General features: G+C 42.4%; 1 protein-coding gene across 6 annotated transcripts in view; it reads left to right on the top strand.

Annotated features, from left to right (window-relative positions):
- Positions 1–18,713, top strand: part of CDK19 (cyclin dependent kinase 19) — a 260,760-nt gene that overhangs the window by 195,782 nt on the left and 46,265 nt on the right. For all 6 annotated transcript variants that reach the window (XM_073627084.1, XM_073627083.1, XM_073627082.1 and 3 more), the window contains one exon: positions 11,353–11,496. In XM_073627084.1, coding sequence (XP_073483185.1) covers positions 11,353–11,496 — 144 coding nt within the window. The remainder of the gene's footprint in view (positions 1–11,352; positions 11,497–18,713) is intronic.

Here is an 18,713-nt window from a genome sequence, read left to right as displayed (position 1 = left end):
TATTGAAGATGTTTCTTCTTTTAAAAGATTCTGCAGATGTGCGTGTAATGTTCCTTCGGGCATTGGATCCTGTTCATCTTGACACTTGGTGCAACACATTAAGTCAGTCTTAGGCTGCTCTACAGGTTCAGGGTCCATCACTATGGAACCCAGTCTCTGAGCACGCCTTCGGGGGTATGTCCATTGTGTCAGGCAAATCCTGGACATTATATACAGTCCAGCATCATGAACAGGTAAGACAGGGTCACCCGTATGTTTGAAATTCACTTCATGGTGCCAACTTTTCAAATTAATGCTAAAAGTCAACCACTGAAGTTCAGTCTCACATGAATGACTGGGTGTTCATCACACCACTGGTCGCACACTTTAATGCCAATTCTTCCTAGGGCTCTTATAAAGTACTCAGGCACTTCCTTCCCTTTCACCAAGATAATTTGTTGCAAGTTGGTTCTCACCTGGGTTCTCCCACACTCTACTCCTTAAACACCCCATAGGTGAATACTCTCAGTGGTAGCTATGGCGGAGACCAGGTAAAAGGTAGCCAAATCCAACTAGCAGGCAAACATTCACTTTGATAAGTCTGCACACCACTCAACCACAGAGTAAAAATGCTTCCCTTGCATCAGAGCAGGACCCGATTTAGACAACAGTCTCTGCATCCAATTGTAGCTCTATTTCAGGCACACAACCAGCGGCATACCTAAGGCAGATTTTTCAGCAACTATTTCACAATTCCTAGGACAACTAACATTTGTAATACAGCCATCACTGTCCATAGATACTGTATAATACCATGCTCCTACAGCACCGCCATCTGTACCTTCATTGGATCCCAAAATGCCTGGCCTGGAAGAGAGGTGGACATAGGAGGGAATGAAGAGGACCCTGAGGCAATGTTAGAGGAAGATTTTTCACCTCCAGACTCCTATACACCAGATGTTGTGGTTTCACGCAATATACTTGCCGGTGTAGATATGCTCACTTTATGCTGTGTGTAAAAGCCTCAGCACTGTCGCACTTGATTCTCCCCATCTCACCATGGGTACAAAGAGACACACTAAATCTAAAGAGACATTCTTTATTTATGAACAAATAGAATGGGCAATTTGTGATGGCTGGGTCAATCCAGAAAAAGATTTTCACCCCTCCGAAAATCATTGCCAAGCCCTATCCAGTGGAAAAATAGTTCACAAAGAAATGGTCTGCAGATAGTAGATCCTGCCGTCTCACTCTTAAATATCTCACTGTACCAACTAAAGATGTCTGCACAGTAGCAGTGAGTTTTCACACCTCGGCTCCAAAAATTTTTTCGCCCTGCGTATTGCAATGGACACTAAACAAGTTGGAGTACAAAACCCCCAGCATTGGAGTCAGTGAGTGCAGTAATAACTCCCAGCATTGGTGTCAGTGGATGCAATAATAACCCCCAACACTAGTGTCAGTGGATGCTATAAGAAACATCAGCATTGGTGTCAGTGAGTGCAATAATAACCCAACATTGGTGTCACTGGACTTAAAGCGGGATTCAGGCCACTATAATTTTTTTTTTAAAAGTCAGCAGCTACAAACACTGTAGCTGCTGACTTTAAATAAGTAGACTTACCTGTCCTGGGTGCCTGCGATGTCGGCCGCCCGAGGCTCTTGGGTCCCGGCACCGCCATCCTAAGTAAGGGAAACAGGCAGTGGAGCCTACTGCCAGGCAGTTTCCTACTGCGCACGCGCGAGCGGCGCGGCGATCTGTGAATGGCCCCGTGGTTTTCTGGGAACACACACAGTTCCCAGAAGGCAACGGTGCCGCTTAGCTAGGAGCAGAACACACCGCGGAATAGGAAGAGGCAGATTAGGAAGACTGCCTAGCAACAAAGGTTCAGGTAAAGTTAAAAACATTTTTTTTTTTAAAGATTTTTCATGCTATTTTCTATTTTAGGGTGGCCTAATATCCAAGTTGCCTATCGACATATTTCCATTTATCTACCTCGTCAGCGCTTTCTACTCTTTGCAGGTGCAGTAGGAGACAATCACTTCTAGTTTGCCACACTACCATTTGGCTTATTCTCTGCTTCCAGAGTATTCACAAAGGTCCATGCACCTTCCCTTGCCCTCCTAAAAACTTAGGACCTCCAGGTCACAGGTTATCTAGATGAAGGGCTCATCTCCCTTCCATCTTCAGAGGTCCACAGGACAGTTGAGATGCTTCAGGTTTTGGGTTGGGTGATCAACTTTCAAAAATCCTCTCCCCAACCTTCTCTTTGCCAGGGATGCTTGGGTCTGATCCTAGACAGATCTGAAGCAAAGGTATTCTCTCCAGAGAAGAAACTGCTTTCTCTCATAGCTCAAGCTTGTAACTTGTCAAAGAGATTCTGGATGAACGTTCAGGTTCTCATGGTAGCCTCATTTGAGGCAGCTTTTTTATGTATTTTGTCTTACAATGGTAACTACTTGCACACACGTTTTGTAACTCATCAAGTATTTAGCTTTAACCTTAGAGTGAGAGGGGTTAACAGCACTTAGCAGGCTTGCTTTCTCCACCCTTTCCCCCTCCCACTTAATAGCCTCAAATTCCTTTAAATTGTTGCCGTTCCCTCCGTAGCTTTGATAAAGCGCATGCGCGCGAAACATGTAAGCTACGGCAACCTTTTCAGCTTGTGGTCCACCACTAAAACCAATGCTCCTGCTTCCGGAATAGCGATGACGTCATCTCACGCACCTGGCTCCAGTGGCTACGCTTGGCTTCCCCGGCTCCATCCTCCAGCGGTGGCAGACACTACATCCTAAACAGCTTGGCACAACGCTGTTGGATTACAGAGGTCAGTTCCAGCCATCATCGCAGCCAGCCAGTGTCTCCCTGCTCACACGGTATTCCTCTGGATCCTAACAGTACCTGACCTCACGTCAGAAGCAAGGGGCAGTCCATCACCCCACTTTTTTCCATCAAGACAATACTGTTCCCCACCTGCTTTAGAATGATCTCTCTCCACGTGTGACCGGCGAGCCTCCTGAAAGCATTTAACCCCTTCTCATCCAGACATCATGGTGGTACCATTTTTAATTTTAATATAATACAGTTACATAGCTGTATGCTTTTTATTATCTGCTGCAGTTTTGTACCAGCACCAACAACCTTTGTAATTTGCTGGATAACTGTCTTCAGTGCAATGAACTAAGTTTGAATCCAGTCCATGGTTCATATACATATATCCCATAGAGCGCTGCTTTTTTGTCTTTTGATTCCTGCTCCCCATATCTCCAGTGGTTGGCAGCTGCACTGGGTATCAGTTTTATCCACAAATATCCACATATGACTGACAGTTTCTAGCGCTTCAGGAACTTGTTGTTTTTCCTTTGAGGCTGTTCCATTTGCCCAATTTCAATAAATACCTCTCCAACGCAACATCGTGTTGGCATTGAACAGGTGTGCACTTGAACTACCCATGCTTCTATTCAACCAGGCAAGGAATTTCCTAGCTTGGTGGATCTCCAGCGCAGCATTAACCATAGGGAAGTCTATCCTTACATGTCACTGGAAAGTAATACCGACAGATGCCAGTCTTTCTGGCTAGGGAGGACTGTTCCAGTACCTCACAGTTCAGGGCACATGGTGGAAGCCAAGCTCCTCATCAACATCCTGGAGTTTAAAGCAGTTAGAATAACTCAACACTGGACCATCCTTCTGCAAGGACACTCAATCAGTGTGCAATTAAACTGCATATATGGCCTATATCAGTCACCAAGGGGGCACCAGAAGTCATACAGCCTAATATCAATTACGACAGATCATCTCATGGATGGAGAAACACTGTCTAAAGATCTCTGCTGTCCACATCCCAGAAATTGACAACTGTCAGGTGGATTACCCTAAATGTCACTGCCTGAATCATGAGGAATGGGCCCTTCACCCCAACATATTCAACCTGAATTGTCAGAGATGGTGATCCCGGATATGGATATCCTGATCTCCAGATTCAACCAACAACAAGCTACCTCTGTGGCAGGACCGAAGATAATGCATCAGCACCATCTGGTGCAAACTCTGCCTTACTTGCTCCACAAAATAGAGCAAGAAACTGGTGTTTGTCATTGCCCAGAATAACCTGGTACACAGACTTACTCCAACTACTTGGAGATGACCCTTGGCCTCTTGTCAGCAGACCTGCAGCCTCAGAGCTGTCTTCTCCACCCTGCTTTGCAGTCACTGGTTTACCAGCACGGCTGTTGAAGCCTAGGTCTTAAAGGACAGAAAGGTCCCTGGGTCTGTCATTCCTACTTTGCTAAAAGCAAAAAAAAGCCACTTCTATAAAGATCTGCCATTGTATCTGGAAATTGTTCTTTGCCTGGTGTGAACATGGGCACTTAAATCTCAGAGATTATTCTGTGCCTTGCATTCTAGCATTCTTAAAACCAGGACTTGGCCAGAAATTGGTCCTAAAGTGATTATAAAGCCCTAAGGTTTTTTTACCCTAATACATTCTCTGCATTAAGGTAAACAACCTTCCATGTGCAGGATACCCGCCAACCCCTCCTTATACTTACTTGAGCCCGATCTTGATCCAGAAACAAACACACAGAGCTGGTTTGGGAGCTAGCCTTTATGAGCACCTTCATAGCAAGCAGCTTTCTATGGTGGGCACTCGGCGGGGGGTGGGGGGAGGAGCCAAGAGCGCTGGCAGGAGACCCCAGAAAAGGAGGATCAGGGTATATAAAACATGTTATTAAAAAAAATAAAAATGACTTTCAGCACTCTGAAAGAACAGGATTCGGCCTTTTCCATTTATTCAAAACCCTCTGACCTCGCTCTTCCTTGTCAAAGCCTTTATTCAAGGTGTATCTCAGACTGACCTGCCCTTTCAGCACCTTGTGCTTCCTTAGAACCTCAATCATATTCTTTCTGCTCTCCAGAAACCACTTTTTGAACCCATCATGGAAATCCCCTTAGATGATCCCTCCTGCACAGTGGCCTTCTTGGTTGCTATACTGTCTGAAAAGGTAGACAAGGTAATTTTACACTCAAGATAAATAATAGGCAGCACTTCAGACAGCTAACTTTTCAAATGACATACAGTATCTCACAAAAGTTGGTACACCCCTCACATTTTATTATATCTTTTTATGTGACAACACTGAAGAAATTACACTTTGCTACAATGTAAAGTAGTGAGTGTACAGCTTGTATAACACATTTGCTGTCCCCTCAAATTAACTCAACATACAGCCATTAATGTTAAAACCGTGGCAACAAAAGTGAGTACACCCCTAAGTGAAAATGTCCACATTGAGCCCAATTAGCCATTTTCCCTCCCCGGTGTTATGTGACTTGTTAGTGTTACAATGTCTCAGGTGTGAGTGAGGAGCAGGTGTGTTAAATTTGGTGTTATCGCTGTCACTCTCTCATACTGGTCATTGGAAGTTCAACATGGCACCTCATGGCAAAGAGCTCTCTGAGAATCTGAAAAAAAGAATTGTTGCTCTACATAAAGATGGCCTAGGCTATAGAAAGATTGCCAAGACCTTGAAACTGAGCTGCAGGACGGTGGCCAAGACCATACAGCAGTTTAACAGGACAGGTTGCCCTCAGAACAGGCCTCTCCATGGTCGACCAAAGAAGTTGAATGCATGTGCTCAGCGTCATATCCAGAGGTTGTCTTTGGGAAATAGACATATGAGTGCTGCTACCATTGCTGCAGAGGTTGAAGGGGTGGGGGGTCAGCCTGTCAGTGCTCAGACCATACGCCGCCCACTGCATCAAATTGGTCTGCGTGGCTGTCGTCCCAGAAGGATGCCTCCTTTAAAGATGATGCACAAGAAAGCCTGCAAACAGTCTGCTGAAGACAAGCAGACTAAGGACATGGATTACTGGAACCATGTCCTGTGGTCTGATGAGACCAGGATACACTTGTTCAGATGGTGTCAAGCGTGTGTGACGGCAACCAGGTGAGGAGTACAAAGACAAGTGTGTCTTGCCTACAGTCAAGCATGGTGGTGGGAGTGTCATGGTCTGAGGCTGCATGAGTGCTGCAGGCACTGGGGAGCTACAGTACATTAAGGGTACCATGAATGCCAACATGTACTGTGACATACTGAAGCAGAGCATGATCCCCTCCCTTCAGAGACTGGACCGCAAGGCAGTATTCCATCATGATAACAGCTCCAAACACACCTCCAAGATGACCGCTGCTTTGCTAAAGAAGCTGAGGGTAAAGGTGAAGCACTGGCCAAGCATGTCTCCAGACCTAAACCCTATTGAGCATCTGTGGGGCATCCTCGAGGTGGAGGAACGCACGGTCTCTAACATCCACCAGCTCCGTGATGTCATCATGGAGGATTGGAAGAGGACTCCAGTGGCAACCTGTGAAGCTCTGGTGAACTCCATGACCAAGAGGGTTACGGCAGTGCTGGAGAATAATGGTGGCCACACAAAATATTGTCAATTTGGGCCCAATTTGGACAATTTCACTTAGTGGTGTACTCACTTTTGTTGTCAGCGGTTCAGACATTAATGGCTGTGTGTTGAGTTATTTTGAGGGGACAACAAATTTACACTGTTATACAAGTACTACTTTACATTGTAGTAAAGTGATATTTCATCAGTGTTGTAACATGAAAAGATATAATAAACTATTTACAAAAATGTGAGGGGTGTACTCACTTTTGTGAGATACTGTATATTTATGAAATGAAGCATCATTTAGAGACTTAACAATAAAATAAAATAAATGCTCAAGATCTCCCCACAGTTCCTCTATCTAGACAAAAGCAGACTCTAAGCTACAAGTGTCAACTACATTTTCATTAGAGCAGGGAAGGGATCCAGGTTAAAAGAACAGCAATTAATGAGCATCAGTACACATCCCAGAAAAATCCTTCAGCTAGCATGTGGATACTCAATATCAGGTGGAGGTGGGAATCACTGTGTTTCAGCGTAAAGACCCCTTTCTCAAGCTAGTGAACTTGGAAATCACTTGAGAACGTGGTCTTTACTTTGAAATGTTGTGATTCCCACCTCCACCTGATCCTAAGTGTCTACATGCCAGCTAAAAAAATTTTTTTCTTGTATCTATGACTGTGTATTGATGCTTTTCAATTGCTGTAGTTTTAGCTTGGATGTCCTCCCTGTTCTATTATTATGTATATACAGTATGATGCTTGTAGCTAAAATGTTGCTTTTGTCTAGATAAAGAAACTGTGGGGAGATCTTGTGCGTGTACTATAAATTGTTATCTACAGTGCCTTGCAAAAGTATTCACCCCCTTTGCTTTTTACCTATTTTGTTACATTACATCCTTTAGTTCAATGTTTTTTTAATCTGAATTATATGTGATGGATCAGAACACAATAGTCTAAGTTGGTGAAGTAAAATTAGAAAATTATATACATAAAACTATTTTTCAGAAATAAAAAATGATAATTGACATGTGTGTATGTATTCACCCCCTTTGTTGTAAAGCCCATAAAAAGCTCTGGTACAACCAATTTCCTTCAGAAGTCACATAATTGGTGAAATGATGTCCAACTGTGTGCAATCTAAGTGTCACATAATTGTCATTACATATAAACATCTTTTTAAAAGGCCCCAGAGGCTGCAACGCCTAAGTAAGAGGCACCACTAACCAAACACTGCCATGAAGACCAAGGAGCTCTCCAAACAAGTAAGGGAGAATATTGTTGAGAAGTACAAGTCAGAGTTAGGTTATAAAAAAATATCCAAATCTTTGATGATCCCTAGGAGCACCATCAAATCTATCATAACCAAATGGAAAGAACACAGCACAACAGCAAACCTGCCAAGAGACGGCTGCACACCAAAACTCACGGACCAGGCAAGGAGGGCATTAATCAGAGAGGCAGCACAGAGACCTAAGATAACCCTGGAGGAGTTGCAGAGTTCCACAGCAGAGACTGGAGTATCTGTACATAGGACGACAATAAGCTGTACACTCCATAGAGTTGAGCTTTATGGCAGAGTGGCCAGAAGAAAGACATTACTTTCAGCAAAAAACAAAATGGCACATTTTGAGTTTGCAAAAAGGCAAGTGGGAGACTCCCAAAATGTATGGAGGAAGGTGTTCTGGTCTGATGAGACTAAAATTGAACTTTTTGGCCGTCAAAGAAAACGCTATGTCTGGCGCAAACCCAACACATCACATCACCCAAAGAACACCATCCCCACAGTGAAACATGGTGGTGGCAGAATCATGATGTGGAGATGTTTTTCAGCAGTCGCGACTGGGAAACTGGTCTGAGTTGAGGGAAAGATGGATGGTGCTAAATACAGGGATATTCTTGAGCAAAACCTGTACCACTCTGTGTGTCATTTGAGGCTAGGATGGAGGTTCACCTTCCAGCAAGACAATGACCCCAAACACACTGCTAAAACAACACTTGAGTGGTTTAAGGGGAAACATGTAAATGTGTTGGAATTGCCTAGTCAAAGCCCAGACCTCAATCCAATAGAAAATCTGTGGTCAGACTTAAAGATTGCTGTTCACAAGCATAAACCATCCAACCTGAAGCTTGAGCCGTTTTGCAGGGAGGAATGGGCAAAAATCCCAGTGGTAAGATGTGGCAAGCTCATAGAGACTTATCCAAAGCGACTTAGAGCTGTGATAGCCACAAAAGGTGGCTCTACAAGTATTGACTTTAGGGGCTGACAAGTTATGCACATTGACTTTTTCTGTTATTTTGTCCTATTTGTTGTTTGCGTCACAATAAAAAAAAAAATCTTCAAAGTTGTGGGCATGTTCTGTAAATTAAATGATGCAAATCCTCAAACAATCCATGTTAATTTCAGGTTGTGAGGCAACAAAACACGAAAAATGCCAAGGGGGTGAATACTTTTGCAAGGCACTGTATCTACTGTATATAATGCTTCCTTTCATGAATATATGTAATTTGAAAAGGTAGCTGACTGTAATGGTGTCTAATATTTATTTACATTGTATTATTCTTGGGGATACCCAATCTATGGTTCTAGAACCCTCAATTATGTTATTTAATTCATCAGGAACTGATGTTGTTATTTGGGTGTACATTGTCCTGTATTTTGTTTTACTATGTTTTACACGGAAGACCATCTTTTCTTCCTAAGGTGACAACAGTCTTTCACTTCAATGAAGACATAGGGGGTTATTTACTAAAGGCAAATCCACTTTGCACTGAAAGTGCACTAAAAGTGCACTTGGAAGTACAGTCGCTGTAGATCTGAGGGGGGACATGGAAGGAAAATAAAAAAATAGCATTTTTGCTTGCTCATGATTGGATGATCAGCAAAAAATCAGCAGAGCTTCCCCTCATTTTAGATCTTCCCCTCAGATCTACAGCGACTGCACTTCCAAGTGCACTTTGAGTGCACTTGTAGTGCAAAGTGGATTTGTCTTAGTTAATCCACCCCATAGTCCTTCCATCTTTGTGCCCTACTCCAAATCACCCAAAGGAAGTTGTACTTCACTGCCTGAATGCAGTCGGAGCCTTTAGAGTCTACCTCAAAGCAGCATCTTCTGTCAGGAAGATGGATTCCCTATTTGTCTTACCCTGAGGACCTCACAAGGTACATCCTACTTCCAAGTCCGCCAAAGCTGAGTGGAAAAGACATCTCATTGCTGGAGCGTATGCGCTAAAGGACAGAACTTCTCCTGTGCTTTTACTTGCCCACTCCACCAGGTTGGTGGGTATTTCCTAGACAGTCTGGCACCATGCCTCTGTGGCCAAACTTTATAAGACCACCACCTGGTCCTCTGTTCATTCTTTTTAAATATGTACCAGGTGGATGTCCAGTCTCCTATAGATGCAGCTTCCGGCCTCAAGGTTCTGAAATAGGGTCTGTTAACCCTTGTTATTATTGGGCTAGTTGGCACAATACTGTTTACCTAGTTGTTTCCCACACTTCTCATTTATTGCTTGGAGATGAATTGGGGTCTTTGAACTGTGTCCTGTACTGTACGATTAACAAAAAATACATTTTTAAACACCTGTAAATACCATGTCATAGTACAGGACACAGGCCACCCTGCCTTTTTATCCCTGGGCACTCTGAATTGCTTGCTACAAATCTGAGGACTCAGAGTGGGGTAGGATTAAAGCGATGATGCCCAGGGGGACATGTCTTCAAAAGCTTGCCAGTGTCCAATCCCTTGAAGGTACCAGCCTATAAGCCTTGGTCTATGAAAAATCTTCCTGTGTCCTGTATGGTACAATTAAGATATTCTGCCTTCTGCTGTGTCTAAGAATGACCTAGGTACTCCAGATGGTGTGAGGGCAGAAGGGCAGACTTTGGAAATATAATTAGCCAGCCAGTTGTTTGAAGGAACAGAATTATCCTTTGTATATTCCAAGAGTTAGAGTTTACAGGTAACTCAAAATTCTTTTTTTTGTAGTCTGCAATGCTGACACTGAAGCCAAATGAGCTGCCCTGCCCTTTTCGTACCACCAGCAAGGAGTACGTTATATATAATTGGCATGCATACTCGCCCTAATTGACCAACAGAGTCTGTACCTGCATATATTTTTCTACACACTAGTAAGACCTCATTCACACAGGCATAAAAATGTTCACTTTTATAGATGTCCAGAATTTGTGTTTTTGTTTTTAATGCCTTTAAACCTAGTTCGGTAGTTAGCCTATGCGGCCATGCAAATTCATAGTTTAGATCTATATTTTAGGAGCCATAAAAAATGCCCCAAAGCTGCATTTAAAAAGAGGAACTTATGAGCATGATTTAAGTTTAAACGCATGCACATGCACGTACATTTATGTGGCTAGAATAAAATATTATTGTTTGCGCTCATACGCTTCTAAACGCCATACACCTGTAAAGCATATATGCTCGTAGTTGCGCGCCAAAATCAGCATTTTTTATTTTTCTGCCATCTTCTGGCAGAAAGCTCCAGCGTAGATAGGAGTATTGTAAACGTCATGTACATCAACATTCTACACCAGGCTAGAGTGGCAAACTGGGTATATAGAAAATATCTGCAGTTGCAGACACCAGCAACCATTATAAGAGTGTGCTTCCTTTATAGGAAGCAGCTTTCTCACTGGGGTGCTTTGTGCCAATGACGCGTAAATCACACAACTTTGAAATCTTTACTTTAGCTGAATGTTGACATTTTTATGTTGCTCGCGATATATTGCCACTCTAGCCTGGTGTAGAATCCTTAGGATTAAAAAGGAGCTAAACATAGAGTATAAGAGGGGAAATCATACAACACCATTTGTGTTTGCAGAAGGTGCCATGTTATCTAAGCAGATACTTCTGAAAAGGTTACATTTTTATTATATCATAATATGGTGTTGAATTGTGATGAGTTGCTGTATACTATGACTGTAAACTAAAGACATATTATTTCTGTTTTGAACAGATATTTGGGCTATTGGTTGTATTTTTGCTGAGTTGTTAACATCAGAGCCTATTTTTCATTGTCGGCAAGAAGATATAAAAACAAGTAATCCATTCCACCATGATCAGCTGGACCGAATATTCAGTGTGATGGGATTCCCTGCAGGTAAATCACCACTTCCTCTAGATGTTAGCTTTGGTTGTGGCTTTATTTCCCCAGAAAGAAACATATATGTAAACATACATTCTTGGAAGGTTTGTTGGACTTTGAACCACTTACTGCATATTCTTTATTTCAAATATATTTTTTATGTTTTTATTATGTATGTTTTCTCTTGACATCTAGTAAAATAGTGTTTTGCAAGTGTGCGTGTAGTGCAACAAACATACTATATTAGCCAAAAGAACTAGTGCTTTAACTTTTATTTAAATACACTGATGTCATCTATCCATTAGCTATATGAAACTGAAGAGATGCCATGGTGTCTGATGGTAGCTGTAAGGAAATGCTTTTTGGGTCATTGCCAGGGACAGAGAGTTCATACAATAAATAGCTGTTATGTGATAAACCTTACATGGAATTTCAATAGGAAGCCAAATATCAACCCTTGTATTCCCATTCGGTAAGGTGTCATGGCAGATAAAGGATAACTTCTCTCAAACAAGAGTAATTAGTAAAATATCAGGGTTTATCTTCTGGACATTTCTTTGTTTTAACAGTGAGCTGATAAACTAAAATAAAACTCCAGCACATTAATTTTACAATTGGTAAATATGGTAACTATAATGGCCAAATATTGATTTATGTAGTTCTTGATAAAGCAACAGTGTGCAATGAGGATATTTGCTGGAACTGCCACTAAGATTAATCAGCATCTTGCGTATCTTTTAAATAACTTCTACACCTCTCCTCTCACCACATTAGTGACATCGCACCTGGGACATGCAACAGTGGGAAGCAGGCCTCCAACATACTCTGAAGTGTCTAATGCTGAGGATTTTGAGATGTAGCTCTAATGCCGCGTACACACGGTCGGACTTTTCGTCTACAAAAGTCCGACAGCCTGTCCGACAGACTTCCGGCGGACTTTCGGCGGACTTGCAGCAGACTTTCTAACGAACGGACTTGCCTACACACGACCACACAAAAGTCCGACGGATTCGTACGTGATGACGTACACCGGACTAAAATAAGGAAGTTCATAGCCAGTAGCCAATAGCTGCCCTAGCATGGGTTTTTGTCCGTCGGACTAGCACACAGACGAGCGGATTTCGGGGTCCGTTGTAGTTACGACGTAAAGATTTGAAGCATGTTTCAAATCTAAAGTCCGTCGGATTTGAGGCTGAAAAAGTCTGCTGAAAGTCCGGAGAAGCCCACACACGATCGGATTACCAGCCAGCTTTAGTCCGTCGGCGTCCGTTGGACTTTTGTAGACGAAAAGTCCGACCGTGTGTACGCGGCATAACTGTACAAGATAAAATATCAGGTGCACAGTTTGTGTAAAGCCTAAGTTTCGTCTAAGTTGCAAACGTGCAATCAGCACAAGGGATGCAGGGCGCAGGGGTGCAGCCCCCCTATCCATGCGTTCTGCCCACTTATCTACATGCAGGGCGCTGGACGCATGGACTCCAGTGTTTTGTTTTTTTTTTGAAGCATATGATTAGAGCCAGTGGCTGTAATAGGCTTAAAAAAAGGGTTGACAGGTGACCCGACCGGGGGAAGGGGAGTGTGGCTGTGGGTGCATTGTTTGCTGCCCCCCCCCAAAAAAATATACCACCAGCCACCACTGCAAGGGACATACAGTTGTGCTCATAAGTTTACATACCCTGGCATAATTGATTTCTTGGCTGTTTTTCAGAGAATATGAATGATAACTCAAAAAAATTTCTTTCACTCATGGTTAGTGTTTGGCTTAAGCCGTTTATTATCAATCAACTGTGTTTACTCTTTTTAAATCATAATCACAGAAAACAGTAAACAGAAACTACCTAAATTACCCTGATCAAAAGTTTACATACCCTGGAGATTTTGGCCTGATAACATGCATACAAGTTGACACAAAGGGGTTTGAATGGCTATTAAAGGTAACCATCCCTACCTGTGATCTGTTTGCTTGTAATTAGTGTATAAAAGGACAACGAGTTTCTGGACTCCTGACAGACACTTGCATCTTTCATCCAGTGCTGCACTAACATTTCTGGATTCTGAGTCATGGAGAAAGCAAAGGAATTGTCAAAGGATCTGCGGGAAAAGGTAGTTGTACTGTATAAAACATGAAAAGGGATGTAAAAAGATATCCAAGGAATTGAGAATGACAATCAGCAGTGTTAAAACTCTAATCAAGAAGTGGAAAATGAGGGGTTCTGTTGAAACCAAACCACAGTCAGGTAGACCAACTAAAATTTCAGCCACAACTGCCAGGAAAATTGTTCGGAATGCAAAGAAAATCCCACAAATAACTTCAGGTGAAATACAGGACTCTCTGAAAACATGTGGTGTGTGTGGCTGTTTCAAGATGCACAATAATGAGGCACTTGAAGAAAGATGGGCTGCATGGTCGAGACGCCAGAAGAAAGCCCTTACTACGTAAATGCCACAAAGTATCCCGCTTACAATATGCTAAACAGCACAAAGACAAGCCTCAAACCTTCTGGCACAAAGTCATTTGGAGTGATAAGACCAAAATTTAGCTTTTTGGCCACAACCATAAACGCTACATTTGGAGAGGAGTCAACAAGGATGAAAGGTACAAATATGAAGTATGAAGTTTTGGGGATGTGTGAGCCACAAAGGCACAGGAAATTTGGTCAAAATTGTTGGCAAGATGAATGCAATATTTTATCTAAAATTACTGGAGGAACATTTGCATTCATCAGCCAGGAAGCTGCGCATGGGACGTACTTGGACATTCCAACATGACAATGATCCAAAACACAAGGCCAAGTTGACCTGGCTGTAGCAGAATAAAGTGAAGGTTCTGGAGTGGCTATCTCAGTCTGCTGACCTCAATACCATTGAGCCACTCTGGAGAGATCTTGAACGTGCAGTTCATGCAAGACAGCCCAAGAATTTACAAGAACTGGAGCCTTTTTGCCAAGAGGAATGGGCAGCTTTACCATCTGAGAAGATAAAGAGCCTCATCCACAAATACCACAAAAGACTTTAAGCTGTCATTGATGTTAAAGGGGGCAATGCACGGTATTAAGAATTGGGGTATGTAAACTTTTGATCAGGGTTATTTGGCTAGTTACTGTTGCCATTTTGAATTAAAAAGAGGAAATCACAGTTGATTGATAATAAATGGCTTCAGCCAAACACTAACCATGAGTGAAAGAAAAGTTTTTGTGTTATCATTCATATTCTCTAAAAAATGACCAAGAAATCATAAATTCTGCCAGGGTATGTAAACTTATGAGCACAACTGTAACTTATATTTAGAATGATGTGCCCCTTGTGCTGACTGTTCTTGTTTTAGGAGAGATTTTCATCTTTCCTACCCCCAACACCAAAATCTTCTGGTCCGGCAGGGGTTAAGAAAACTGAGGGGCTGTCAGGGGCATTCATCAAGAGAGTTTGTCTATGCTTATTTTTTCATCCCGGCTGTGCCATTCATAGAATCCGTCCTGCATCTTTTATGAATGTCAGAGCATCTCTGAATGGGGGATGGGCATTCATTCATAGAAACTGTAGTATGGCTTCTATGAATGGTGGATCTGCCAGGAAATGCAGGTATAGTTATGCTGTCTTGATGAGAGCTCCTGACAGTTTGCTTAGTTGTTATAACCCTTGCCGCATCAGAAAATGGGGGAGAGGGTTAGGAAAGATGAACATTTCTTCTAAATCAAGAAGAAACAGCACATACTAAATAAGTTCTGTCCCTTGTGCTGATTTTTATGTTTGTCATTTAGGCTAAACGTAAGCTTAATTTTTTTTTTTTACGAGTGACACTGTCTTTTTAAGTGGCATGATATATTGAAAGCTTCATAAAGCATTGCAAGAATTATCGTACATTTTAATAACTTTAACTAAAATTCAATAATATTCTACAGGTTAAGTACATAAAATACAGAATTCCAATAATTATTTTAGTTTTATGGTAATGATAGGTTAATAACTTAAAAAACTGACATTAAAACAACTTCAAAATATAGTAAAAATGATTGTATGTAAATCTAATGCCCTGTACACACGGTCGGATTTTCCGACGGAAAATGTGTGATCGGAGCTTGTTGTCGGAAATTCTGATCGTGTGTGGGCTCCATCGGACTTTTTCCATCGGAATTTCCGACACACAAAGTTTGAGAGCAGGCTATAAAATTTTCCGACAACAAAATCTAATCGGTTAAATTCCGATCATGTGTACACAAATCCGACGCACAAAGTGCCACGCATGTTCAGAATAAATTAAGAGATGAAAGCTATTGACTACTGCCCCGTTTATAGTTCCAACGTACGTGTTTTACGTTACCGTGTTCAGAACGATCACATTTTCCGACAACTTTGTGCGGCCGTGTGTATGCAAGACAAGTTTGAGCCAACATCCATCGGAAAAAATCCATGGATTTTGTTGTCGGAATGTCCGATCAATGTCTGATCATGTGTACAGGGCATTATTCTTTATAAATAGGGTGAACAGTGTAAAACTTTACTCTGTGACTGCTTCAGAAACAGTGTATTTGAAAACAGCTAAACTCATCAATACACACATTTCCATCGTTTAAATGGTCAGAAAAGGTACGCCAAAATTGCCATTCCCTAATCATACATTCAGGGACACAGGGTGAACTAATTCTGATACACTGAGATATGCTGCTGAATTTAGGAGATTGGACACTGGCAAACACAGCCAAGTGTATCTCCTCCTATTCCCATCATGTTCCATTTTCTTACTAGCATCCTCAGAGAGAAGTAAAGCATTTCTTTGAATTCCATACTTTTTACCAAGATAATTTTTCTCTTAACAAGCTTCTTCTGTTGTTGCAGAGCTAGAAGGGGCTCATATTGCAGCATTCTAGATTGCTAATCCTTGGCATAGCTACGGAGACCATACCCAGACTCCACTTTGTGGAAGAAGCCGGATGGGCTCTGCTAAGGCAATCTCTTTTGTATTGTGTGTGAGTTGCCGCAGAGTGCCTTACATGTCCAGGAACTTATTGCATCTGTCTTTGGAACTCTGTCCCTAAAGGCTCCCTAGGCAATATGCCCAGTGGGAGGTTGATGGTTGTCTGGGTGAAGCATGTTCCTCTTTTCTGCTTTTCTTCATTGTGGGGCCACAGAGCATCTTCAAGACCACTACTGCTGTAAGTTTAGAGCTTTGCCCTTTGAAGAAAGCCTAGGGTGTGCTTACTACTGTGTGTCACTTGTCCCCACAGGGGTTAATGTCGGAGCTCCAAGCCATGACACTTTCAGTCGCACTTTCATTAGTGGGAACAGATTACTGTACCATTAAATTTTGCGCCTTCCTTCTCTTTACCCTTTCCTAGTGCATGCATGTACCCTCTCAGCCTTCGACTAACTTCTCCTCTGCTGCATACTACACATGGAGGATGTTCCCTGATCTTTTTGGTTGAGGTGGTGCATGAGCAGTCTCAATCTACGGACATAACTCGAAAACCGAAGAATACCATACAATCCTTATTAAAATGGTCCACACATGCTTAGGCCTGGAACAACCTCCTTCAGCTATCCTAAAAGTTACCAGCCTGGGATTTTTTTAGAAGCCCCCTGCCTGTTAAAACTTTTCCAGTACACTCACCACTGCAACCTGTTTGGTAAAGTTTTTGGCCCAAGTCAGGTAAAGTATAGACCCCTCCCAGGCATTTTGCCCAGCAATACCTCATTGAGGAAGGGTTTCCTAGAAAGTGAGCCATCCCTGTAGATAATTCAGCCATTTTCTTGGTTTAACAAAACTCTAACTGTCCCAGCAAAGGACATTTTGGTGTTTGAAGGCCCTGGATAGAAGGCTAGAGGCCCTGTCCAAAGCCGTATTCTCTCTCACAGGCCCTGCCCTGCAACCTGCCATTACAGTCATGGTTCCTCTGCCAGACTCTGGGTGCCTGGTCCATGAATATATCCTAGGATTCTGGGTTCCTGGGTCTATCCTAACAGGTCCTTCTGCCCTCCATCAACTAGAACTTATGCCTGTGGCCGTACACTACTATTTATGGGCTAGTGAATTTAATATGCCCAATATCCAGGATGGGTTTCTGTTAACTACACATGTGGAGGACCCTTTGGATCAAATCAGTGCAATAGACATTTATTGTGTGTGTCCTTTAATGAAGAATTTTTTTTTTTTGTTGAACTCCTGGTCAATTTGATCAAGGACATTGCTGGAGAAAAAACACACCTTTGCCCCTGCAGAGTAAGACTAAGCCCTAGTTTGGGAAAGCCCCCTACTTTTGAGGTTAAATCTAGCCATAGATGGATCAAAATTTAACCGATATAGCATGGAGCGGCCGTATTTTCATCCATCTGCGGCCATTCCTGTTTTAAAGCAGTTGATCTACTGATTGAACACTCGTGATTGGCCTTGCTGGAAAACGTTAGTTTGATCAGCGCTGCAGCGCTGATCAGTGTATTCTAACTGCAAAGGAGTCCAGCGGACTCCTGCACTGTCAGAATACAATTACACAGTGGGGAGGATTCCTCCTCAAATGTGTGGATGGGACTGGCTGAACAAAAAAAACTGAGCCATGTATGGCCAGCTTAAGAAGAGTTTGTTTTGTTTCTCCAAGGCCTCCAAGTCCAGGGTCAAGCCTGGGAGTCAGTTAGGCTGAAGTTCTGGCCTGCCAAATCTTTAAAACCCACAAACAAGTCATCTTTATTATGAGGGGCTGTTCCAACTTCTCACAATGAAGGGGGGGGGCACAATTTGTTGGTCTTTGCAACCACCTGGTTGCAGGAGATTTTAGACATTTGGGTTAATCTCTGCAGACATTTGTGTTTATTCCTGCAAACGTTTGGGTACATTCCAACATTCCTGCAGAGATTAACGGACCTCCACACTGCTGTGAGGCAGCTCCTTTCTCTTGTGGTTATAGCAATTATTCCAGAAGACAAAAGATTCTAGGGTTTCTACTCAATCCTTTTTCATAGTTCCCAAAGTGAAAGGTGGCATTCTTTACATACTGGATCTAAAGGTTCTCAACACTTTGTGGATACAAAAATTCTGTATGGAATCTTTAAAGCAGAAATTAATTTCTGCTGTCACAAATTGCGAACAGGCATTCTCTTTATTGCAGGAGAGACATGCAATGTCCCTTCTGCAATAAAATACACACACTTGCCTGCTTGCTATCGTCTCTGGCATGTAAACTGAGCTGCACATGCTCAGCTCAGTTTACTTTACCAACACAGTCCCTGTGTGGTAGGATGACTGA

Source organism: Aquarana catesbeiana, linkage group LG04 (assembly GCF_042186555.1).
Source record: "Aquarana catesbeiana isolate 2022-GZ linkage group LG04, ASM4218655v1, whole genome shotgun sequence".
Lineage (NCBI taxonomy): Eukaryota > Metazoa > Chordata > Amphibia > Anura > Ranidae > Aquarana > Aquarana catesbeiana.
This window is presented reverse-complemented; position numbering and strand designations above follow the sequence as displayed.